At 39.7% G+C, this 26,076-nt stretch overlaps 3 protein-coding genes across 3 annotated transcripts; 2 read left to right on the forward strand and 1 right to left on the reverse strand.

Annotated features, from left to right (window-relative positions):
- Positions 1 to 15,500: 15,500 nt before the first annotated feature.
- On the forward strand, positions 15,501 to 20,723 carry PG994_014025 (uncharacterized protein; the record flags this gene model as incomplete). Its single annotated transcript, XM_066865434.1, has 7 exons — positions 15,501 to 16,215; positions 16,280 to 17,514; positions 17,574 to 17,727; positions 17,782 to 18,584; positions 18,635 to 19,519; positions 19,817 to 19,829; positions 19,972 to 20,723. 7 exons carry the CDS (start codon positions 15,501 to 15,503, stop codon positions 20,721 to 20,723), a joined length of 4,557 nt encoding a protein of 1,518 aa, XP_066708563.1.
- A 1,569-nt stretch (positions 20,724 to 22,292) lies between these two features.
- PG994_014026 (uncharacterized protein) lies at positions 22,293 to 23,068 on the forward strand (the record flags this gene model as incomplete). The annotated part of the gene is made up of 2 exons (XM_066865435.1): positions 22,293 to 22,365; positions 22,431 to 23,068. The coding sequence occupies 2 exons, from the start codon at positions 22,293 to 22,295 to the stop codon at positions 23,066 to 23,068; spliced, it is 711 nt and encodes a 236-aa protein (XP_066708564.1).
- A 281-nt stretch (positions 23,069 to 23,349) lies between these two features.
- PG994_014027 (F-box domain protein) lies at positions 23,350 to 24,537 on the reverse strand (the record flags this gene model as incomplete). Its single annotated transcript, XM_066865436.1, has 1 exon — positions 23,350 to 24,537. The coding sequence occupies one exon, from the start codon at positions 24,535 to 24,537 to the stop codon at positions 23,350 to 23,352; it is 1,188 nt and encodes a 395-aa protein (XP_066708565.1).
- Between the last annotated feature and the right edge of the window lie 1,539 nt (positions 24,538 to 26,076).

The raw sequence follows: 26,076 nt of genomic DNA on the forward strand, positions 1-26,076 counted from the left end.
CTAGATATTATTAGAATAATATTTAATAAAAGAATTATATTAAAACCTTGTTATAAATATATATTTAATTAATAAACGGTTTATAAATACCCGTATAAGAAAAAACCGACTAGCCTATAATAATAAATTACTATATAATAGCCGATTATTAGGATAAAAAAAGATCTAGCGACCCGCCGGCACCTTTCGATTAAAATTATTATATAAGAACCGGAAGTTCGAATAAAAAACCTACCGAATTATTACAACCCGACCTAACCATGCGGCTAAAAAGACCCCACTCACCGGCACGGGACTACCATGCCCCGAACAGGCTACGATACCACAGCCACGGACCGCACCGCCAGCTATATAAACACGAAACCAGACTTTCCTCAACAACGAGCAACGCCACCACCACGCCCGGCGATAGGGCGAACGCGCCTGCAAAGTAACGGCGACCGATAGCAAGTCACGTGGCACGGCAAACGCTCAGGCAAGATCACTGAGCAGCATAGAGCGTGATCAGGAGCGATCACTAAGCAGCACAGAGCGTGATCAGGAGCGATCACTGAGCAGTACAGAGCGTGATCAGGAGCGATCACTAAGTAATACTGAGCACGCTCAAAAGAGATCACTAAGCGGTAACAGATTAATAAAGGAGGGATTAGATATATAAGGATAGATGTTTCCCCTAATATATTCTATATAAATACTCTTTACTTTAGTAATTAATTTAAGTATTAATCTTAAATTATTAATAAAGTAAACAGCTTTAACGAAACCATTATAAATACCCCTAAGCCTACGCACTTTAATTACTTTCGTTCCTATAAGTTATTGCCCATTATATCGATAAAAGCGACTTTTATCGCACGTTCGGATACTCTCTCATATTGCTAATATAAACCCTAGTACGTCTTACTAGGTTTCTTTTAGAACCCAGATAGCGTTCGTTACACGAATCTGTTATAAATAAGGTTATTAATTAATAAACCACCTAGTTGAAAAATAGTCTCAAGTAAAGAACTAATATCTCTAAATGTGCAATAGTATCGAATAAGGCCCCTTTTTTTTAAAATAAGTACGAAACGTTTATTTAAGATTAAAAAGAGGATAAGAAAGAGTTAAAAAATAACGAAAAGGAGTACGATTACCTCGATCTAGAAAATATATAATAAAATATTACTTACTTAACGGACGCCGCGTTTTATTACCGGCTTATTAGCGAGGATATTTACTCGGAAGCTATTATACGGGCTGATTAATTTAATTTTAACAGCCTATATAGCTAGACTTATTAAGGAGAGCTTTGAAATACCGGCGTCGCCTTATTTTTAATAATTAAAAAGCTTTAAGTAAGAGTTTATATACGAGAAAACCTAGAAATATAAATCGGTTAAACCCTAGAAAGCGTCGAAATTAAGTTCGAAAGTTTAAAGCTTATTTTATTAATTAAAATAATTAATATACGGAACTTATTAAAAATAATTAAATAACGTATCCCATAAGCGAATATCCCACACAAGCGAATATCCCACTTTTACAAATTTCTTTATAACCTTAACCTTTTTTTATATTCTTTTACGTCCGAAAATATTATAATTTTAAAAAAAGAGTAATATAATTCTAACGCTTTAAACGTTCTAAGAAGACTTAATTTTAAACGTATAAAAAGCTATATTAATTTATTACGTCTTATTAAAAACTTTATAACGTAAACGAAATAAATAACTTATATAACGCGAAATATTTATAAATTATTAAAAGTTTTTAAATTCTAAAGAAAATATAATTATTCGATATATTATTAATTTAAATACGCGATCGTTTTTTCCCCGGCTAAGTAATATAAAAGATATAATAAATCGATTATTTAATTTACATAACGCAAAACGTATCGGCGTTAATTAAACCTTTAATTTTATACGACGATAATTAAACTTTCGGACGCGTTTTAACCGAAAAATTAATTATTAAAAAGTCTTTTATAAAAATCCCGACGCGTATCGCGCGTAGTTTACCTTCGTACGAAATATAATTTATAAATACGGGATTTAAAAAGAGGATATTTATAATTTTAACGAAACCGGCTTTTTTATAGGCTAAATCTCGTTCGAAATAATTATAACTACTTTTAATTAATATAGAAAGCTTAAAATAATATAATAAAAGAATTAAAAATAAGTTATAATTATTTAAAGCGTTAAATTATAAATAAAAAAAATAAACACTAAATTTAATACTTTAATTAATATATTAAGTTTTATATAAAAAATCGTTATCGCCTCCTAGTCTTAAACGGCTACGAAAGCTACTACTTAATAACTTTCGAGTTCTATTATAAAAAGAACTCGATTATTATACTTTATATATTTTCTTATTTATTATATAAACTCTAACCTTTTAATATCGACTATTTTTATATATTAAAAAAGATATACGAGAAAAAAATTAAATATTTTATACAGGCGTATATTATTTATATTTTAAAGAAAGACTTCTTACTAGCGTTTATTAAAGCGTTCTAAGCGACTTTTAACGTTTCGAATATATAAAAAAGCTTTTAAAAAATAGGACTCGTCTCGTATAATCCGGAATATATTATTTTATAATTAAATATAAAGCTATATATTTTAATACATCCGAGGACGTTTTTCGGCTTATTTATTATTAGAATAGCTAGAACTAAAGCTGTCTATATTACTTTAAAAGGGGTGCTACGTACCTACGCGCACAAACCCCTTTTCTATTTTATAAAAAGGGGTATACGATACCTTTCGTAATTAATATTAAAAATAAATATAAATAATAAAATAAAAACGATTAAACCTCGATTAAAACCGGAATTACTATACGTATAAAAACTTATTTAATATTAATTAATAGTTACCCGTAGCGATTATAAATTAATAAAAATAAAGAGACAGTTTTACGCCTTTACCGATATAAGGGCGACCGTATTAAAAAGCCCCGAGAATTTCCGCCTATTAAAGATTCGGAGGAAGAGCCGAACTGAATTAACCGTACGAGGAGGAACCCTTTTTTTTAAGTATATATTATAAAGAGGAGACTAGGTTTCGAATTATATACGAAATTAGTTAAACTATATATAACTATATATTTAAATAACTTTATTATATGATTTATAAAACGATAATTATTAAATGAGCTCTCGTACGTACGGTAGTTCTAGTTTTAATCAAGGTTTAATCGTTCTTATTTTATTATTTATATCTATTTTTAATACAAGCTACGAGGGGTATCGTATACCCCTCTTAATAAAATAAAAAAAGGGTTTATACATATAAATATATAATACCTTTTTTAAAATAATATAAATAGTTTTAATTTTAGCTATTTTAATATTAGCAGTTTTTTATTTTAATAATAAAATTAGCCTGTTCCCCCTTTTAAATACGAGTCTTCTTTTTACGGGGGTCTCGTATGGTTAGGTTGCTCTAATCCGGTATTAAGTACCTGCTTAAACCGTACAGGTGATGCTATACCTTCTTAATATCGTTTTGGCCAAGTGGCAGGTTTACTCGATTAGTTATTCTAATCATTCGTCCGAAAGTAATAATAGTAATAAGAAAACCGTCGTATATTTTAATACGTTATACCTTATAAAAGACTAATAAGAATAGTTTTATAAATAAATATTTTTTCGTACGTAAATAATTTATATAGTGTAAATTCCTTTTTTTTTTTATATATATATACTTTTTTTTTTAATATTATACGAAAATAAATTATATATTTATATATATATTTATAAATATATATATATATATTTACGTAATATTTAATTAATAAATTATTAATTTTTTTAACGTTATTATTATTAATATAATTAATTATAATTAATACTAAATAACGCTATTAAGTTTTTCGGTTTAAAATTAATAAATTATATTTATATTTTATATTAATATATAATAAATTTTTTTTTTTTAGTTTTTAATATTTATTAACTTTATATAATAAAATAAAAAAGTTCGCGTTTATAACTTACCGAGCCGCGATATCGAGATATGCGTACCGGTAAACGACGATATTCGCCGCTTATTCGCTCGTATTATTTATCACGAAAATTATTTCTATACGGTTCTTATTTAGTCGCGCGGTAATATTAATAGCGTTTATAATAATCGGTACGTCTAATTCTATATTCTGTTCCGTAAATACGTTCGTTTCGACGGATATTAGGACGGCGCTTATACTTCGTACGTTTAAGCTTCGCACAGTAACCGGTGTTCATATTATAACTTACGATTCGTAAACCTTAATCTTAATAATAACGAGAATAAACGTAGTAATAATAGAGCTAAAGTAATGATTATATAATAATAAATTAGTAATAAATAAAATAAATAGTTTTCGTATATATATAAGTGGCGTTCTCGTGCGGTTATTTTTATCGTATTACCCGTTTAAATTATAATATATTACGGTTTTTTTTTAATTTTTATATAATATTTAATAAATAAAATATATCGGTAATAATTATATAAAGAAGGATTAATAAAAGAAATCTCTCTCTTTTTTTATATATTTTTTTTAATTATTCGCTGTACGAGTTTAGCCTCTCGATATACGCTTCTATACGTACGGTGAGGCTATTCGTTAAGATTAGCTGCTCGAAGGCCTTATTTAGGGATACCTTAGTAAAGGTATTTACCGGATTATCTCTGTTATCGATATAATAAACCTTTAATATCTCTTTTTTTTTATACGATTTTTAAAAAGATATAATATTAATTATAAGCTTTTTCTTATTTATTAAGCTAAAGCACCCCTCCACGGACCACCCCTTCGCGGACTAGAAAACCTACTAAACACACCCTTTTAATTAAAAGTTATTTCTATAGCTAAAATTAGTCAGGACATACTATTTTCTAGTATTTCTAATAATAATATAGTCCTTTATCTCCGTTCTATTGTCTTCTATTCCCTCTATATCGTTCTGTGGCCTACTTAGCACCTCAACGTTAGTAGATTCGTCCTCAAATATAACCCTACCCCTTAACCTCCGCTTAGCCCGTCGTATATCAGCTATACGAACAAATCGCTATCCCGGTACGATTCTTACCTTTTAACGTATCTTAGTAGTCTTTTTACTAAGTTTAGTTTGAAAATAGTTAATTTAAGCCTCGAAGCTCGCGATTTTATTAGTTTATTTATTAAAGGCCTTGTTAACCTTATAAATAAAGAGTTTTAAAAAAGAGAGGTTAAAAATAAAATTTATAACGGCTAGTTTTCGATTATTATTTCTTAATGCTTAATTATTAAAGGGTATTTTAATAGGCGTTAAGGTTAATTCGGTAACGAAATCGGGCGTTAATTCCTTATTAATTATTAGGGGTAGCTTTGGATATAATTAGGCGACACCTTTATCCTTTAGGATAATATATTTCGATAATAAAGGTTTCGATTAATCCCGCGGATAAATCTTAGTTGTTTTCTAGGTATTTTAGATCGTCGAAGGAATTAAAACGTTAATCCTAGCTTGGCGGTATACCTTTAATATATCTAATTTAATAGGTTTAAGTTTAAGGACCGCGTTTAGGTATACTTTTAAAAAGATTCTTAGCCTTTTTTTTAATAGCCCGAAGACCCTTATATTTAAAACCTATATAATATAATTATAGTGTGGCTTATAAAAGACGAGCTATATTTTATTAATAAAATAAAGCTATAAAAAATCTTCGTTTATATATAAATTATAGCCGTTATAAATTAAAACGACCTATTTATTACCGTAACGAGACCGAATATAAGGAATAAAAATATTTTAAATTTAATTTAATGTTATAGGATTATTGGTCCACCCTCTAGGCGATGCTTTAAACCGCTAGTCATCCTAAAGATGGCCATTTTAGTCTGGAAACCACTGGCTTTAGACGTCGGCCCTTTTGAAAATAACCAGCGGCGGGAGGGCTACCCTATTATAACCTATACACTTTAGGGCAGTAATCTATTCCCCTTTTTCGACGTCTTTTTTAAAGGCTAGATGGCTAGTAGTTTCGGCAACCACCTAGTGGTCACCGTTAACGCTTTAACCGATGCTTATTTCGTTAATATTATAGAAGCGTTTAAAAGGGATATTAGCTAACTCTGAGGTATTAAGTCTATCGAAAAAGACGTTAATATTAGCGATAATTACCTTATTAACGCGGCTATAATTAATTATTTTAAACCTGGTGGTTTTGACGGACTCGTTTCTAGCTAAAAATCGGGTATACCAACGTTACCCTAGCGTATAGGACGCCCCGGAAGCGTTCAGCATCCGTTAAGCTATATATCTGAACTTGACGAGCGTTAGCGCGAAGCCTAGTCTAGCCTGGCCGATGGCCTAATTCGCTAATTAAGTTTTAAGAAATGGTGATAATACTTGCCGGTCCTTATTCAGCTCTTATTGCGTCGATATACCGGCTAGGCGCCGTATAACGTAGGATCGGTCGGTATCCTATCTACGGACGGCTTCGCGAATACCTAGTCCGAGTTTTATGTTACGTATCGCAGCCTACGCGCGTCTTGAAATATTAAACGACGATATAAAGAGATAACTAGAAAAAAACGAATAAAATAATAATAACGTATCTTATAAGCGAATATTCTATATAAGCGAATATCCTATTCTTTTATACCCTTTTTAATAAAATATAAGTTAATTTTATTATAACGTATTTAAAATATTAAAATTAATCGGAATCCTTATTTTTAGATACTTCTATATTATTTTAATAAGTACGCGTATTATGCCTAGGCTCTCCGTAGATTTTATAGCGTTATAAGCGTGTTTTAAACGTCCTTGTACGACTACTCCTCCGACGCGATTCGTTTTATAACTATTTATTAATATCCTTTTAAAACTATAAGTTTTTTTTAGCTTATATACGAAGTGATTTTTTATTTTGTAATCGTTTCTTTTTTATACGGCGGCGCCGGCTAAGTATTTTATTTACTTTTTAAAGTGTCGCGTTTTTATTTTTTAAAAGAGTAACTCGGTATATAATATGCGTTATAGCCTTTACGATCTGGTTAAGGCTAGTTAAAATAAATATCGGAGAGTTATTTTATTATTGTACGATACGGTTTCGAACGTATTCGGTTTAGGATTAAGTATTAATCGGGTTGTTTAAGGTTTTTAATTCCTAAGGAAGAGGTAGGTCGGAAGACGTCCCCGGAGGTGTTAAAGTACGTAGCTTTATATTTAATTGTGAAATAATATATTCCGGATTGTACGGGACGAGTCCTGTTTTTCGAAAGCCTCCTCGTATATTCGAAACGGTGAAAATCGCTTGGAACGCTTTTAAAAACGCTGGTAGGAAGTCCTCCTTTAAGATATAGGTTATATACGCCCGTATAAAATATTTAATTTCTTTTTTGTATGTTTTTTTAATGTATGAAAATAGCCGATATTAAGAGGTTAGAGTTTATACGATAAATAAGAAAATATATAAAGTATAATAATCGAGTTCTTTTTATAATAGAGTTCGAAAGTTATTAAGTAGTAGCTTTCGTGGCCGTTTAGGATTAAGAGGCGATAACGATTTTTTATACGAGACCTAATATATTAATTAAAGTATTAAATCTAGTTTTCGCTTTTTTTATTTATAATTTAATTATTTTTAATAATTACGATTACTTAGTTTTTTAGTAATAGGCTATTTTCGTATTAAAAAAAGAGGTGCGTTTTCCCGGTAAAGATAATATATAGAGGGATAGCGTAACCGTGTAATTTAATATTTTAAATAATTATAACTTATTCCCGGTTCTTTTATTATATTACCTTAAGCTTTTTATATTAATTAAAAGTGGTTATAATTATTTCGGACGAGATTTAATTTATAAAAAAGCCGGTCTCGTTAAAGTTATAGATATCTTCTTTTTAGATCCTATATTTATAAATTATATTCCGTACGAAGGTAAATTACGCGCGATACGCGTCGGGATTTTCGTAAAGGATTTTTTAATAATCGATTTTTCGGTTAAAACGTGTCCGGAGATTTAGTTATTATTATACGAAATTAAAGGCTTAATTAACGCCGACGCGTTCCGTATTATATAAATTAAGTAATTAATTCGTTATATTTTTTATATTACTTAGTTAGGGAAAAAACGATCGCGTATTTAAATTAATAATATATTAAATAATCGTATTTTTTTCGGAATTTAAAAGCTTTCGAAAATTCGTAAATATTTCGTGTCGTATAAGTTAACTATTTCGTTTACGTTATAAAGTTTTTAATAAAACGTAATAAATTAATACAGCTTTTTATATATTTAAAATTAAGTCTTTTTAGAACGCTTAAAACGTTAGAATTATATTACTTTTTTTTTAAAGTTATAATATTTTCGGACGTAAAAGAATATAAAAAAAGATTAAAGCTATAAAGAAATTTATAAAAGTGGAACATTCGCTTATATAAGATATTCGCTTATAGGATACGTTAGTATATATAATTAAGAAGTAAAGGTAATAAGAGAAATCTATATTATTATTTAAAGGTTTAACGCGTTTATAGAGCGAAACGGGGTGGTCCGTAAAGGGGTGGTCCGTGGAGGGGTGTTTTAGCTTATACCTAGCTTAATTAAGTAGTTATAAAGTGATTTCGAGTTTATATAAAAGGTTATTAAAATATTTTAAAATTTTAAAATTTATATAATTCTTTTAAGTATAGTATTTAATATAATGCCGTTATTTATACCGGAAGTTATATTATATAGTTCGTTAATTAATACGCTTTTAATAACTCTTTTATATTTAATTAAGTTTTAATAAATAATATTATTTCAAAATTTAGAATTTATTTTTTATATAATAAATGTTTTAGCTTATTAAGATTAAGTATCCGAGTTAAGAGGTTAAGTCTTCGTTATTTACGAATAAGCCGTTAATAAAGATATATATCTTCGTATAGTAAAAGTTAAGCGGAATGTATTTTAAACCGCGTATTTAATTCTAAATCTATTAATTAATCCGTATATTTAGGTTTTCGATATCCTTATTTTTTAAGGTTTATATTTAAGCGGCGATAAATAGGTTATACGCTGTTTATAATTAATAAATAAATACGAAATATACTCCTCTCGTATATTAAGAGACGTACTGCTAGCTTTTATCGATAGTTTTTAGGTCAATAAGCTTTAATTAGTTAACCTGTCTTTTTTATTTAAAAAAGATATTATATAATTCTAATCGAATCTTGCCTCCGTTAAACTCGATCGGCTTATTTTCGGTTAAAATATTTTTTAATTTTATACTGAATTATGTTTTTATTAACTTTTTTTCCTCTTTTTTTAAAAAAAAGGGCTATAACGAAGTTAAACGTATCGTCGGTTTATATTATTATAATGCCGAAAATATCCGGTTTTTTTATAATAAATAATAAATAAGCGTTATATATTAATGTAATTATTTTTAAATTTTATATATAATAATTATAATACGTTTTAAATTAATAAAATTTTAATTTTATAAGTTCGTATAGAGGTAATAAAATTTAAAATAATGTTTTTTTAAGGTATTAAGTTTTTAATTTTATTAATAAACGTATATAAATTAATCGGTTTAACTTATTATACAATTAAATATACGCCTATATAATATTACGTAGCTCGTTTTATATATTAAAGTTTCGGATTAAAGTCGGTTTAAAAACTAAAAAGAGTCTTTAGCTCATCCGTTAAATTATTAATAACTAAATTAAAATAGCCTCTTTTTCTATATTTTTATAGCCTTATATTATAAGCTTAAATTTCTCGTATAGCTTTATAATTTTACTTTTAATCTCTTATACGAGCCGTGTTTTTAAGATTCTCCGCCGGTATACTTATTCGGGTCGAATTGAATAAATTCGAAAACCTTTCGTATAGCGAGATTATTAATCTTTTCTACGTTAGACTTTTAGAATAGGTATCTGGACGAGGTAATAACCTTGTTTTGTCGGAGTTTAACTATTAAATTGTAATTTTCTTATTCTTTTTAAGTAAGGAATATAGCGGCTTGAGCGTTCTAGAGTAGATATTTTCTAAGTCGTTTTCGGCCGCGTTATACGGGAGCTACCGTAATTTCTTCGGTTATCGGTTCGGTATTTAGGATATTTACCAGCTATTTTAGATCTGGTTATGTATCCGGCTCGTTACGCGGTTTTTCGGCCTCTTCTTAATAATACGGCTTAATTTAAATTACTCGAAAGGCTTTTAAACCGTTTAAGGTATCTACCCGGATCGTATAGTTTTTAATAGTTATTATTTTATATAGTTCGGTTTATTTTTCTTTTTCCCGCTAAATTAAGACTTTATTCCGAAGCGAGAGTATTAAGATATTATAAATAACTAGTTTATTTCGAGTATTTAAAGCTCGGTAGATATCGATATTTACGTATATTTTCCGAAGTATTTTTATTATTTTCCGTACGGTTTTTCTTCGTGCTTAGATTTTTGATAACGGTAGTAAGTTCCCGTTAATACGAAAGTATATTTTAAATACGAGTAAGGTAGGAACTAGGCTATCGGGGCCAGCCGTATTATTTAAAACTTTAATTATTATTTAAAGTATTATTTCGGTATTTATATAATAACCGAGATTTTTTTATAAAATATCGAAAGTTTTATATAACGGAATATATACTCGTTTAATTTTATTTATTATTTAATAAGTTTTAATAAATATTTATTTATAAGTAATTCTTATTATTTATATATAGTTTCGAAATTTTTTTTAAAAATACGTGTTCGAATTATTAGAGATATAATTAAAAGGTTTTTAATATATATATATTTAATATTTATAAAAAGTATTTTAAATATTTTATACGTTAAGCGAATATAAGAATATAGCCGTTTAAAAAAATATATTTAAATCGATTATATAAAGTACGTTTTATTTATTAATATAAATAATATTTATAATAATTTCGTAATTAAAATTATATTTATTTTATAATGAGAATTTAAATCTTTATAATATTAAATTATACGTTTAATATTAAAAATAAAACTTTTAAATCTCGTCGAGAATAATAAAATTAATATCGTTATAATCGGCGTTTTTTAAAAAAATATAAAGCTTTTTTATATAAGGGTATTTAAAATATTAATAAAAGTATCGAAACTGTTTTTTAATAAAATATAACGTCGTTTTTATATAGCCGGTATTAAAAAACGGGTGTCCTTATTTTTTAATTATAAAAAATATTTCGTTATTTTTTTATATAATAAAATTAAAAATATTATTATAATACGTTTTAAGCCGGTTAATATTATATAATAAGAATAAAAAAAAGTTATAATATTTAAAATATAATATTTTATTATTTTTAATAAGTTTTATATATCGATTATTTTAATTAATAAAATAAGCTTTAAATTTTCGAACTTGATCTTAACGCTTTTCGAGGTTTAATTAATTCGTATATCTGGGTTTTTTTATATGTAAGCTTTTATTTAAAGCTTTCCGATTATTAAAAATAAGGCGGCGCCGGTATTTTAAAGCTTTTTTTAATAAGTCTAGCTATATAAGTTATTAAGGTTAAACTAGTCGGCTTATATAATAGTTTCTGAATAAATATCTTTATTAATAAGCCGGTAATAGAACGCGGCGTTTATTAAGTAAGTAATGTTTTATTATATATCTTCCGGATTAAGGTACTCGTACTCTTTTTTATTATTTTTTAACTCTTTTTTATTTTTTTTTTTAGTTTTAAATAAACGTTTCGTATTTATTTTAAAAAAGGGGGCCTTATTTAATATTATTATATACTTAGAGATATTAATTCCTTATTCGAAACTACTTTTTAGCTAAGTAATTTATTAATTAATAGCTTTATTTATCATAGATTCGGTAGGTTTTTTGTTCGAACTTCCGGTTTTTATATAGTAATTTTGGTCGGAAGGTGCCGGCGGGTCGCTAGCTGCTTTCTTATCCTAATAGTTAGCTATTATATAATAATTTATTACCGTAGGCTGGTCGGTTTTTTTTTGTACGGTTATTTATAAACCGTTTATTAATTAGGTACGTATTTATAGCTAGGTTTCGATATAATTCCTCTATTAAATATTATTCCGATAATATTTAATCCGCTATTATATTTAGCGATACGCAAAGGTTTAAAAATAACGTTTTATATATTAGCTTTTAATTAATAAGGGCCGGTATAAGCTTTAAAACTTTTCGATAAGCTTTTATAACGGAAGTATAGAGAGCGATCTCTTTTTCGAATCCTTTTTCGAGGGCTCGTTATACGAGCTAGAGCTTATTTAATAAGATTTTTAAAACTTTAATAGGTTATTTTTCGGCGTTTTTATTTTTTATTCGTATAAAAGAAGTTATTATTTAATCCGTAAAATATTATACGTAATTTATTATTATATTAAAGTACGAATTTATTAAATAGTATATCTCGTTTTATTTTTTTTCGGGTTTAATATAATTAAAATAAAATACCTCCGTACGGCCGGAAAAGATATTTAAAAAAATTATATAATATTAGTTTTTTAATATATCTAGCCGTCGATATATTTCGATAAATATCCGTACTTTATTATAAAAGATATTATACGGCTTACCGGTATAGTTCTTTTTTTTTTATACCTTTAAAAAGGTAACGATTTTATTTTAATCGATTTTATTATTATAAATAGCTCGGCTTAGAAGGATATTATATTCCGTAATATACGTTAAACTAGATAATTATACGGTTTAATCCGGCGGTATCGGAGTTAAAAAAAGAAAAGGGACGATATTTTACAACGTTTAAATATTTAGGAATCTAGGGTTAAACGTCGGGCCTAAAGTGTCCCGTAGTATCGCGAACGATTGCTCCGTACGGAAACCGGGTATTTCTCGCTTAGGCGGCGGTTATTCGACTATTTATTCTGGGGAAGGGTATGGAACATCCTCTTTTCGGGTTTCCGAAGTCGCTTTTACCGGTCGGTCCTATTAGTGTACGAGAGCGGCCGGTGGTATTAGTTATGCGAGCTTGCTTTTAAAAGATCCGCTTATCGGTATATTAACTCCGTTTCTTTCGAGGTAATAATAAAGCTCTTTTTAGAATATACGGTTAATTTAACCGAATTAGTATTCGGTCTATTCTTCGAACTTTATATTAAACGCTTTTTAAAAGAACGTTTTTTTATTTTTAATATATAATATTTTAAAAAATATTATACGAAGTACGTTATAAATAATTCGGGTATTATTTTTTTAAAAAGCGAAATTAACGTTCTTTTTTTTAAATTATTAAAGAGATCCCGGTATTTTAGGAAACTTTTTTATATATAAATAGTTCGGGGTTTAAAGTTATCGGTCTATCTAGGTTCGATATGTCCAGGCTCGATCTCGATTCGCTAACCGTAATTAATTCTATTTTAATAAGGGTTATTATTTTATAAATCGTATAATAAAGTTATTTAAATATATAATTATATATAATTTAATTAATTTCGCATATAATTCGGAACCTAGTTTCCTCTTTATAATATATACTCGGGAAAAAGGGTTCCTCTTTATACGGTTAATTCAGTTCGGCTTTTTTTCTGAATTTCTAACGGGCGGAAATTCTCGGGGCTTTTTAATACGGTCGCCCTTACGTTGATAAAGGCGTAAAACCGTTTTTTTACTCTTATTAATTTATAATCGCTACGGGTAATTATTAATTAATATTAAATAAGCTCTCGTATATATAATAATTCCGGTTTTAATCGAGGTTTAATCGTTCTTATTTTATTATTTATTGTTATTTTTAATACGAGCTATAAAGGGTATTATATACCCCTCTTAATAAAATAAGAAAAAGGTTCGTGCGTATAGGTACGTAATACCCTTTTTAAAGTAATATAGACAGCTTTAATTTTAGCTATTTTAATAATTTTTATTATTATTATTATTATTAAGGGACTTATTACTTAACTAAGTTAATATTAAGAAGGTATAATATTACTTATACGGTTTAAGTAGGCACCGAATACCGGATTAGTATAACCTATCCATACGAAACCCTTACGAAGGGAAGACTCGTTTTAAAAAAGGGAGCTGCCTAAGTCTATTATTAAAATAAAGACTGTTAATATTAGAATAGCAAGAACTAAGGTTTTTTATATTATTTTAAAAGGGGTGCTACGTACTTACTCGTACGAACCCTTTTCTTATTTTATTAAAAGGGGTATACGATACCCCTCGTAGCTAATATTAGAAATAAATATGAATAATAAAATAAGAACGATTAAACCTCGATTAAAACCGGAACCACCGTACGTACGAGAGCTTATTTAATAAAATATGTTTTAAAAAAGCCTTAAAAACTTATTAAATAATAGTTTATAATAATAAATATTTCTTTTAATTAAAATTAAGTTTTTATAAATCTATTACACTTTTTAATTAAAAGTATTAACTTAAAAATACTATATTTTTAAATAATTTATTTAATTAAAGTATTATTTATAATATAATTTAAAGCTTTTTAAAGCTCTTTTTTTCAGTACTACTTTATATTAAATAACTATTAGTTTATAAAAAATATTTAAAAGAAGACAATAATGAAATAATAAATAAATTATAAAAGTTTAAAGGGGGTAAAAAATCCGGTGCCTGGTTAACTGGGGGCCCGAAAGTGGGTCTCCACCGTTACCTCCTGGGAGGCACGCACACTAGTCCCACTCGAAGCGACCACGAAGTCCTAGACAAAGCGTAAAATTAGTACTGATAAACGAAGTCGTCTAATGAATCCAATGAAAGAGAACGCTATATTTGATTTGTGTCCTGCAGGCCATTCAACTGGTCTCAGTGGATATGAAATGTGGACCTGATAGGATGAACCAGTTTAGACCACAAGTTTTTGGATACCACTTCAGTGTTTCCATGTTACTCCTATCCCATCTTGATGAAACGAATATGATCTTGCTCGACCTCTTACTTCACTTCATTGCCTTCTCGTTGGCATCTACCTTTGGAAATGTTCTCGTTGTGCATCAGGAGTCTGTCGTCAATACCAAACTGCCCATACTCAAGCCCATATTACGTGCCATCTTCGTTGCTGGTCGATAGCACCAAGGCAGCAGCTTCACAATCCTGTCGCACGAAACTAATGCCCATTTTATGAACGCGCAGCCTAATTCCACAACCCTCTCAGACGCAATCGAGTTTTCTAGTATGATCGACAGTGTTGGCACCGCTTAGGGATACTCTAGTGCCGTTTGGGCGTGGTCTCGTGAAGCTGACATGCAGCTGGAAATACGGAGGAATACGGAGGCGGGAAACGAGCCAATCGAACCCACAGTTGGGGGCCATGGTGGTGGGTGAGACACAGTCACACACGCAGTAATCTTCCCCGTGGCCGTAGGACTTATGTACAGCGTAGCCTTTACAAGCACGCCGACCTGACGTCTTAAAGCCATGAGGCTCTTTGATTGTGACCTTTCGCAGCACCGATCGCAAACGATTCGCCTTCAGGCTACATCTCTGTCACTCGTATCTACGCATGAGTCTCAAATGGCCGTAATCTGCCCTCGCTATGGCGACCTCTGCCAATGAATCCGACGGTCCCATTGACGATTCAATTGTCATGACAGACAAGGAGGCCACGGGGCCAAATGTGCAAGTACCCGGCAGCGAAACAGCGAGAGATGATGGGGTCGCGACATTCGACGCTACAGAAGCCCCATGGGAAGCTTCAATCCGCAGCAGCCTCTCGCACTGGGACCCGGAACCGGGGTTTGCCCACGTGGACGGCGAGATCGGTGGGTCAGGCTATAACGAAACCAAGACGGACATCATCGCCATCCCGTGCCCAGGTGCCTCGCCCGTGGAAACATGGATGCGCGAGCCTCTGCCAGACGGCTACTTTGGGCACCCGACCAACAGAGAGCTCGACTCCCATCCCGCCCTCAAAGAGTTCTCGGGCCGCACGATCCTGTCGCCGGCCATCAATAGGGCGTTGCCCAAGGCGAAGCACCTCTGGATTCGACAGGGCATTAGACGGGAGGCTAATACGGCTCGCGTGATGCTCTACAGGCACCGAGAACTTCGGGAAGGTCTTACACTTGACGACTTGGCTGAAGACTTACTCGATCAGCTTCACAAAACCCGTGACTTGTCAAAGAATCGGCCCTTGTTCTTCATCTGCCACAGTATAGGTGGTCTCGTGGCGAAGTTGGCATTGGCCAAGGCAAGCGAGAGAGAAGATATGCGCTGGCTCATCTTCCACACACATGGAATGACATTCTTTGGTACTTCCTCCTCTCAACAGACCGCAACAGTGCAGTACTCCCGTGTGCTAATGATTGGAACCAGCAACTCCCCATCTTGGCTCGAGCTACTTATCTATGCCTAACCTGAGGGAGAGCATTCAACATCTGCTTCACCTCTCACAACCTTGGCCGAGGTCCATCACTGAGGAGCTGCGACTCAACCACAAACAGTTGCTGCGTATCCATGACGTCTTCCGAGATATCGCGAGCGAAATGCGTATATGGACCTTCTACGAGACGAAGGACTCCCAGCTGTCTGGCCTAGGCTCCTCAGACTTTGACGAGGTCCACTTCAGCGCCCCTTTGGCTTCTATCAAGTCTAGTTTGCTCAGCAGCACACACGAACAGCCATATTCCCTCGATTGTACCCATGCTGACTGTGCATCGTTCGGGCCCGATCATCTCCGGATCATGCATGCCTACCTTCTTGATCTTGCAGAGGCTGTAGCCAAGGCACAATCTATCAGTTTCCAGACAGCACATCACCCCTTACGATTAGGCCAGAGCATCAAGCTCGAACTAATAGGGTTTTACGAGGACCCGGATCCCGTGTCCACCAACGATATGAGACTATATGTGTCCAAACACCATCTCGACGAGTTCTTGGATAAGGGTCCTGAACGCTGTCTACAGGAGCGATTAAACGCCGTCGCGGCCAAACAACATTACCGGCCGCAAACGCTTACTTCAGCGGCCAATGACAGCATCCGGTCTGGTGCACTAGGTATTAGGAATATGGTTGAAGGTTTCTTCGGTACACTACCAAGGCCCAGGAGCTCCCAATTGCATCTGACGGATCATGAAGGCAGAGCATCACCAGAGATAGTCGTGACCAGCCATGCATCAGGAACGCCCTCTGTCACCGACACATCGGCGCAATCTGTGCCAAGTGCTGCCCCAAAGCGCGCAAGGGAACTCACAGTGCCTTCGTTATCAACCCCTGGTTATCGCCGCCCATCTAGCCGAAGCAGCAGCCAAAGCCGCCGTGAAAGGCCTAGGAGTGACGAGGTCCATCGAACTTCATTCGACCCTACTTCTGTTGGTATTTCGCCACGTACGATACTATCTCAACAGGAGCCAGAACCGTCAGGGGAAGAGCGAGTGCATTTATCAGAAGTCGAAATCCAGGATTCTTCAGTCCACGGACGTGATCAAGAGCATCAAGTTGACCACGCCACAGCTCTCAACGATCTAACGGCAGGCTTCTCTAGACCAAATCCAAAAAAAAGGAAGTTCATGTGGATCCATCTGCCTTTCAACAACCCTTATTGGGTCAAGGTAAGCAAAGCAGTGATCGTTGCCTTGAGTGTTAATCACAGCGCTAACACGACTAATAGAGTATATTCAACAAGCTAGCTGAAAGTCAACATCAGACGTACTCGAGGCTTCTCCGCAATGAGAATTGGGTTGATAGACATGTTCGAGGCCGGCATGCTCAAGCCCATTCTTCCTATGTGAGGCCAGGTTGTAACTACATTACTTCCGAGTCTCGTAAGTCCATCCTGCTGTCTCCGCCACAAAATGGCCATGTTAATAACGTTTTAGACTCGCCGCGGCCCTCGTCGCCAAGTATCAGCGGGCGTAGTAATCCCGGCAGCCCTATACCATCACATTTGTACCTGTACCTTCCATACCTCCATTTTGACACCTACAAGAACGTCATCAAGCGCCGTAAGACCATCAGGCGGCGCTTGGGGATTGGTAGGGCCAGGCCGGTTCCGAAGGACATCGCCGACGAGGAGTCCCTAGAGACGCGGGTGACCTGGGAGTACATTGGTCACGATCCACCTTTGCACCCACGAAGAACTCTGGATCAGTACGGCTATCCATCACTTCGTGACACGTATGCAAGGGATGATGACCAGATGTTGTACAAGCTCACCAAAGAACGCGCGGCGCTTACCAAGAATAAGAAACGCCACTTGATCGGCGACGCGCTGACAGCGACTTCTCCGGCGGGCCGGCTGGCGATGTTCACCAATCGGATCAAGAAAGCTGACGCCATGCTCACGGATGACGAGTCCCAGTCGTCGGATGATGAAGATGAGATACTGGATGGGAATCTGCTCATGGTCGATCAGCTATGGTTGTGGGCTGTGGACATGACGACACTGACCACGTTCTTCCCTAAACGCGAGTCACATCCGTCAGAGGGGCCTATGTTTCAACAGGCAGATCTGAGAAACAGCGTCTACAATGAGTTAAATGGGGACTTGACCGGGAGATGTGACAACGCGTTAGACCTAGCGGCCTTTACTGCGCTACACGCAATTACGGTTTTACTCGACCGAACGTCGCATCGCGACCTCGAAGTCTTTCGTATCTTTGAGGAAGCTCTTGGTGTGCTGGTAAGTACGACTACAAATCTTGATATACCTTCCAGCTAACTTGTGCATAGACCGAAAGGATGACATTTTCGCTGAAGAGATTCCGAATGCAGTCGTTTCGAGACAGAATAGCCGACGAGCCCGGATCCTCCTCGGAGCTCGAAGACAACCGAACCAAGTCAATCAAGAAGCGACACAAGCGGGAGATCGAGCAGTCGGAGCGCGAGAACCGTCACAACACATCCGCTCTGCTTGAGCTGCGCGACATGGACGACGAGCTGACCACGATGGAGAGCCTCTTCCAGGAGCAGAAGGCCGCCCTTGTACACATGCAGGAGATCTACCACCGCCCGGAGCTCCGATCGCAAACCGTCCACGGGCGCGCCTACCTCGACGAAGCCCTTACAAGACTCGACGAGTACGGGCAGCAGGTGGGCGGAATGCGGCACCGCATCGAAGCGACGCGGAACGACTACGAGAAGCTGCTCGAGATGGTGCAGCGGCAGGCGCAGGTGGACGAGGTGCGCTGGAGCCGGCTGCAGACGGAGCTGGCAAGCACGCAGAACCTGTCGGTCATGATCTTCACGACCTTCACCGTCATCTTCCTGCCGCTCTCCTTCTTCACCAGCCTGTTCGGCATGAACACGCAGGAGTGGGGCGGCCCCGACGACAACGACTTCGTCTCGCTCCGCACCATCGGCGCCATCTCGCTGCCGGCGTCGGCCCTGGTCGTGGGGCTCAGCCTCGTCGCCGCGTTTAGTAGTCGGGTCCAGGCGGCGTTCAAGTACCTCTTCCGGCACGCGCGCTCGGGCGTCGAGAAGACTAAGTACCAGTTCGGCCGGATGCTGCTGCCCCATGTATCTATGGAGGCTAAGCAGCGACGCGCCAAGGCCAAGGAAGGGTGCGAGAAGGACTTGAGGAGGAAGAAGGAGGTCGAGTACGACTTTTGGGAGACGGTGCGCCGGGAGAGGCGGTGCGAATATCAGATCCCCGATTTGAATAAGACAGGGGCTAGTCGGGGGCGGTTGCAGGGAAGGGGGACTTTGGCGCGGTAAAGGGTGTGACGGATATCATGCATCGGCTATGATTGTGTATCATGACTAAATGTACATGAATATTACGCCTATCTTAACGGAGGGTCTTTATTGCTTCCCTAAAGCAGTCAGTGACGCTGTACACACACGTTGGGCATACAAATCAGCCCCTGAAAAGGGGGTTGGGGTACAGACTCTTTTAATACATTATCTTTAAAGCTAATAATCACAGGTCAGTCACACATTACCAGGTCAAAGACTACGGCAACTAGGAAGCATCCATGCCAGGCTAGGAAAATGACTGCACTACCCCATATAAGCGCCTGATAACCAAAGACCAAAAGATCCACAACAGAAACGTTACGAGCGTTAAGGGCACCGTGATGGCAATGTAGACCCAGACGAGGCGGGATGTAACGAAGACGCCGCCTTCCAAGAGAGAGAAGAACGCCATGCCGAAGTAGCCCGAGACGGCCGTGGCGGGCAGGAAGACCATGGTGAGCACGGCGATGACGCGCATGCTGGCGCTGTCGTTCTTGGTGTCGCGCGCGATGTCGGTGCTGGCCTCGCTGTCCTGCTGCGTGACAAGGTTGAAGAGCAGATTCATCGCGACGTCCTTGCGCGCCTTCTAGCTGGCCAGCCACCGCCGCTGCGACGCCAGCGACTAGTCCAGGTACGCGAGCGCGTCGCCCAGGCTGCTTCCCGAAAAGGCAGGAGACGCCGACAGTCCGAGCGCCTCCGCGCGGCTGCGCTGGCTGTGCGCGGCGGTCACGGAACCCATCTCGGCGCTGCTCCAGAGGGAGTCGGCGTCCTGGGAGACCTGGTGCAGCCGCTCCGTCATGTCCTTCAGGCGGGCGCGGCCAAACGGCGCCTGGGCGTACTCACCCACGACGCGCAAGACGTCGTACAGCCGCTGGCGGAGCTGGGCGATCGACTGGACGTAGAATGGGTCCCGGATCTCGGCCAGGATGGCCGGTGCCTTGTCATCCGGCCCGCCGGCAAGACATTTCGCGAGCCGCTGCTTGGCTCTAGACACCCAATCTTTCTCTTTTCCGCTTTCATCCTGTCCGCTCGAAATGATGTACGTGGTGGTGAAGCTATCCAAATCGTAGGCCAACCACACTGAACATGGTTGCTGCCCCGGCCCGGTACGTACATTGAGTCGTTTATATCGCGGGTGCTGATACATGTATTCTAGAAGAGATTCGTCTCAGTAATTGATTCCTTGCTGAAGTCAAGACAACTTACCTGTGCGGGTAACGACGCCAGTATTACTACGGGTACTGATTGCCAAGCGCGCCCAGTAATCTGGCTCACCGAGCATATTATTGCAAAACTGCGGGCAAACTTTCAGGCGGGATAGAAGCTTGACAACATAGTCCCTGCTCGCTGAAAGTCGAAACCCAAATGACGCTTGGGGGTCTTCCAGGAGAGATAGGAAGCTATTCGTTAATTTTGTGTCAGTTGACAACAGCTGTCAGTCAGGGCATGCCAAACAGCCAGAGGTTTGTTCATCGTCGTACCTTGATAAAAGCCCCCATGCCTGACTCACCACGAAGTATTTCCCATGAAGTTTTCACGAACCTTGCTGGGTTTTCGATGATCTCAAAGACCTGGCATTCCGATTCCAGGGCGAAGTTTTTGTCGTTCGCGAGGAGCCCCTGGATGTATGCTACGTCATGAATCGACAGCGATACACTATCTGCATCGATGGCAGGGTAGGCATTGGGATCAATCGCCTGGCGTGGCCCGGGCTCGTGGCTGCGCGTCCTCTGCGGCACTACCTGCAGTAGATTGTGCTGGACGGTGGGCTCGGGTCGTGAGGGACGGCGAGGGTCTCGCATGATATGAACTATGGAGCTACAGGACTTGAGTATTGGTCTCGCTGGCTATTCGTCCGTGTTCAGTTTGAGCTACAGTTCGCTACCTTTATACCTCAGCTGTTGCTGGTCAAGTGTCTTGGGCTTTCAATGGGCAATGGGCTTCGGCCAGACTCGCGGGTAAGCTAGTTTGTGCCGTGGGCAACTCACTACGCGAGCTGAAAGTTGCTTCTTTACTGACGACCACACACGGTCGAATAAGATCATAATATCCATACGAACCGTTCTCGTGGATACACAGCGTGTCACACCACTGCTGTGGTGGCTTTGCTCTGTGGTTGCTTCAAATCAGCCACGGCGAGTCTAGAACCAAAGGTGGCGTCTTTTATGCAGGCCCGTATTGAAGTGGCGGCAACGCGTCATTCGGTGAGATCAGGCTTCGTCCTCAATAGCTACTAAAATAAATATCTTAGTTTAGCGGTAAGGTAATGAGTTCACGAGTATATGACGAGTATATGAAGTCGAAGTAGGATGTCGGAGGAAGAGCTGGGGAACTTGAGTAGATGCATGTTTCCAGGCGGTGGGCCCCCGTTGGTGGATCTTTTTGTCGCCGAAGCAGCTCCGAGGGCGATGCACAGCCCGCAGGCGCCGAGGAGTGAGTGAGAGAGTGCGTCATTTGCAATGACCGCTCTTTCGTGATTTGCAAACACTTTCTGCATCCAGCAAATTTCTAGAAAGTATCCCGACTAGAGAGCATTGCTTCGTTATAGACTTGCATTTTGTTCAACTTTGACTTACGGTGTACTGCATCGTTCTAAAACCAGTTTTGCTTTTCTACATCAATTAATTCCCGCTGACGTCACCCCCTCTTCATCATGGCCCCAAACTCCCGAATCATCCTTACCCGTCACGCCCAGGCCGAGCATAATGTCGACCTGGACTACAGCAGTAAGTGGCCATGAACCCGTTTTCGACGAAACGCCCATAATGCTGACACGCTCGACACCCTACAGTCCTTGATGCACCCCTCACACCCCTGGGCAAGAAGCAAGCTGAGTCTCTGGCGCGTCTGATCCCGGACCTGCAGAAAGAGGCAGAGCTGGTCGTCTCGTCGCCGCTGCGGCGCACCCTGCAGACGACCAAGCTGGGCTGGGGCCCCGCCGTCGAGCGCCTGGGCGGCCTCAAGAGCGTCGTCTGCCTGCCGCAGGCGCAGGAGTGCAACGCGCTGCCCTGCGACACGGGCTCCCCCCGCGAGGTCCTCGAGGCGGACCCGGAGTTCGCCGAGTTTAACCTCGAGTCGCTAACGCCCGACTGGACCAGCAAGCAGGGGTTCTGGGGCGCCACGCCCGAAGCCCTGGCCGACCGGGCCAAGTGGGTGCGCCACTTCCTGCGGGGCCGGCCCGAGAAGACCATCGTGCTCGTCTGCCACGGCGACATCCTGCGCCAGGTCACCTGCACGCCCACCAACGGCGTCAGCACCTATATGTGGAAGAACGCGGAGGCCCGCATCTTCGAGTTCGACCCCAAGTTCGTCGACACGGACGAGGCCTACCTCTACCAGCGCGAGAACGTTGCGGCGGCCGGCGGCTACGCGCCCACCAGCACCGAGCTCGAGGTCGAGGAGGCCCTGTCCAAGATATCAATTTTATGATAGACAGAGGACCATACCGCTGATTCGAATTTACTGCGTGGATATGCAATGATGATGAAGATAGATAGATCTCAATAGAGTCACTGGGTTTAGAATCTTGGCAACGAACATGCACTGACATTGGGGCATAAGATGATAAACCAGTCATAAACCATGTACGGTCTGTAATGCAGCGTTAATCATGACAAGCACAACCGAACTACAAGGTTAGAATCATGTACAACAGTAGGGTACTTTCAACTAGCTCTTCATACGAGCCATGTGCATTGCTGAGACCGACTTCAGCGATCTCGCAACTGCGTAAACTGCCTGTCCGTGTGCTCCTCGCATCTGAACGTCTCCAACTCCTCCGTGGACAAAAGCTCCGTCGTCGTGCGTTGTCCGTCAGGGTGAAAACCCCGGTGATGAACGACGTCTTCAAGCACGGCGAACACCGAGACCCCCAAATTGGGCGTGAAGGGCCGAAATTGAAGCCCCACTTGGTTGTACGGGTAGAGGCCGTCGTACCCGGGCGGCACCCAGTGCAGATCAAGGTACGAATGCCGGCCCTGCCTCCCCTGATCGCCATAGTACAGGTGCTGCTGCAGGCAGATGTCGAACAACGTGCCCATGCGCAGACCGCCGCCCTCGCCATCATCGTCTTTGGGTACTGGTGTTTCCAGAAACCCGCAGACCCTACCCATCGATATCGCGTGGTGTACCCAACGCGCCTCTGCTAGCTGAATCCACCCTCCTTGTGGCTGCCGCCACCCCACTGGGGTCAGCCAAGACCGTCGCTGCTGCTCATCGGGCGACATCGTCGCGGCCGGTCGGACCAGCGTGTAGCCGAGGCCCAGCGAGGCTGGCTGGCAGACCAGCATGCGGCGCCAGCTGGCCCCCGCGCGCGTGAAGGCGTCACGACGCTCGGGCGGAAAGAGGGGCACCGGGACCGACTTGGAGGAGCCTCCGTGGCCGTCGGCCTCGTCTTCCTCCGCCACCTCCTCAAGGTCGATGTCGCTTACGGCTTCATCCTCCCGGTAGTGCCGCCGCGCGAACGACATGGTCCCGCCCATCTGCTGCCGCTGGTCGGCCCGCAGCCACTGCGGGAAGTAGTGGCAAAGCAGCGGGTTCAGCGCGAAGCTGTCGCGCAGCTCCTCGGGCGAGAGACTCTCGTCGGGCGCGAAGGGCGCCACCGGCTCGAAGTACAGCATGCACTGCAGCAGCGGCGAGGCGCGGATCGCATCGCGCCAGAAGACGCTGACGCGCTGCGCGTGCAGCACCGCGCGCATGTCCCCGCAGCCGGCCAGGATGGTCTCCAGGAGCTCGGGCGTGTGGAGAACCCGGTGCTGCGCGTCGGAGGATGCGGCGTTTAGCTCGGCGGCCTTGGGAGAGCTGCTGCTGCTGCTGCTGTCCTGTGTTAGTAGGGGTGGGGCGACGGTTTGACCTGGTGGTCCGGCGACGGTCCATTCATGGTGGTGATCATGGTGCATGGTTGTTGGTTTTAGGTTTCGACTAAAGGCGGCGATTTGGCGGGCTGGTTTTGCTCTAGGCAGACGATCGGAATAGAACGCCAAGGTGAGATAAGACGCGGCTTCGTCGGAACAGCCAATTGCAAGCCCCTGTTCCGACCCGCCCATCACTTCTAATTTTACAGTTCGCAACTCCGTTGGTGCAACAATCCTGGAATTGCGAGCCGCCTGGTGTCAAAGTATTGACTGGATGGAACATCAAAATAGCGAGTTGATTCCTGGCCATTCGCAGCCCCATGGTGAAACCTTGACTATTTGATAACATCAAACCGAATGAGCTAACTCGTATTGGCGAGGTCGCCGACGTCGGCGATGACACTTGTCGTTATTCTACATGGGACGGCATCTTGTCCTATCATCAGAAACGTTTCCGGCAATATATAGATGCAGATGTTGCACATAGCTATGCGTATCACCGAGGAAACCAGTTTGGGAGAAAGCCTGTGAGCCCCATGCCCCTTTTTCCCTCGCCGGATGTTGGATCTCGTTCAACATGGCGCATCATGCATGACTGACTTTATTATTGGGTACATTGGTGCATGCACTTTCGCTTACCATAGCTGGAGTAAGATTCTTTTCCGATCGACTGGCTGCAGCTGCCCACGGCGGCGGTTGGGAGGGCCAAGTTATTTGACAAGGTGCATATTGTGGCGTTCTGCATACGGCCAATCAGTACACCTCCCGACCCCCTTCCTTCGAGAATCTGCGGCCCCGATCAGACCACTTGGCATCTGCGACTGTAAGCCAACTAATGTAAAAGAAAAAAAAAAGCATATGTAAAGGGTGGTCTCACGAACACGTTTCAATGTCACCCCAATCCTTTCCCCCTTTTCGAGCCCGCGCCAAATTTGGACCATGGATAAACTCGTGTTTGCCATTCTCCTTCGATCTCTGCAGACGGCAGAAATTCTCTCCCTCTCTGTTGTCCACTAATCCACCGACCCCGTGGCATGTGACCCTTCCCGTCTGCTCGTACAAGCCCGTCCCGAGGCCTAACATTGGACCCTATACCATGCCTCATTGAGATGACTTGAGGCAATGCCATGACGGATGTTGTACGAATCCATTTGTTCCTTACATCGTGGCTTGCGCAGGGGCGATCCTTCACCGCATCAAGTCATTTTCACGAGACAGCCACGGGACCTGACCTCACTTCAGGTTTACCAACCCGTGATACTTGGTTCCGATGGTTGCACAAGGCTCTGTCTGCCTTGGTCAATTCTTTGGTAGAGAATATGATTGCCTGGCGACGGAGGAGGTCTGGCCCTTTGGATGGGGAAGACCCTTCTTTCTTACGTGGACTTTGTGGGGGCGTAAGCACCCCAAGGCGATAGTGATTCGCCCCGGAGACATTGTTGGCTTGGGAAGGTCATGTGGCTACTCTAAGTCATGCCCGAGTGCCACGTGCATGTGTCAATAGTCTGGGTCGCCTGGGGAAAGCTAAGAGTCCGTGAGCAAGAATCATTTGGTTGGGTGCACTCCTGGTCGTGAACGTGTATG

This window comes from Apiospora phragmitis (genome assembly GCF_038363925.1).
Source record: "Apiospora phragmitis strain CBS 135458 chromosome Unknown utg000013l:1.0-2965645.0:1.0-2969333.0, whole genome shotgun sequence".
Lineage (NCBI taxonomy): Eukaryota > Fungi > Ascomycota > Sordariomycetes > Amphisphaeriales > Apiosporaceae > Apiospora > Apiospora phragmitis.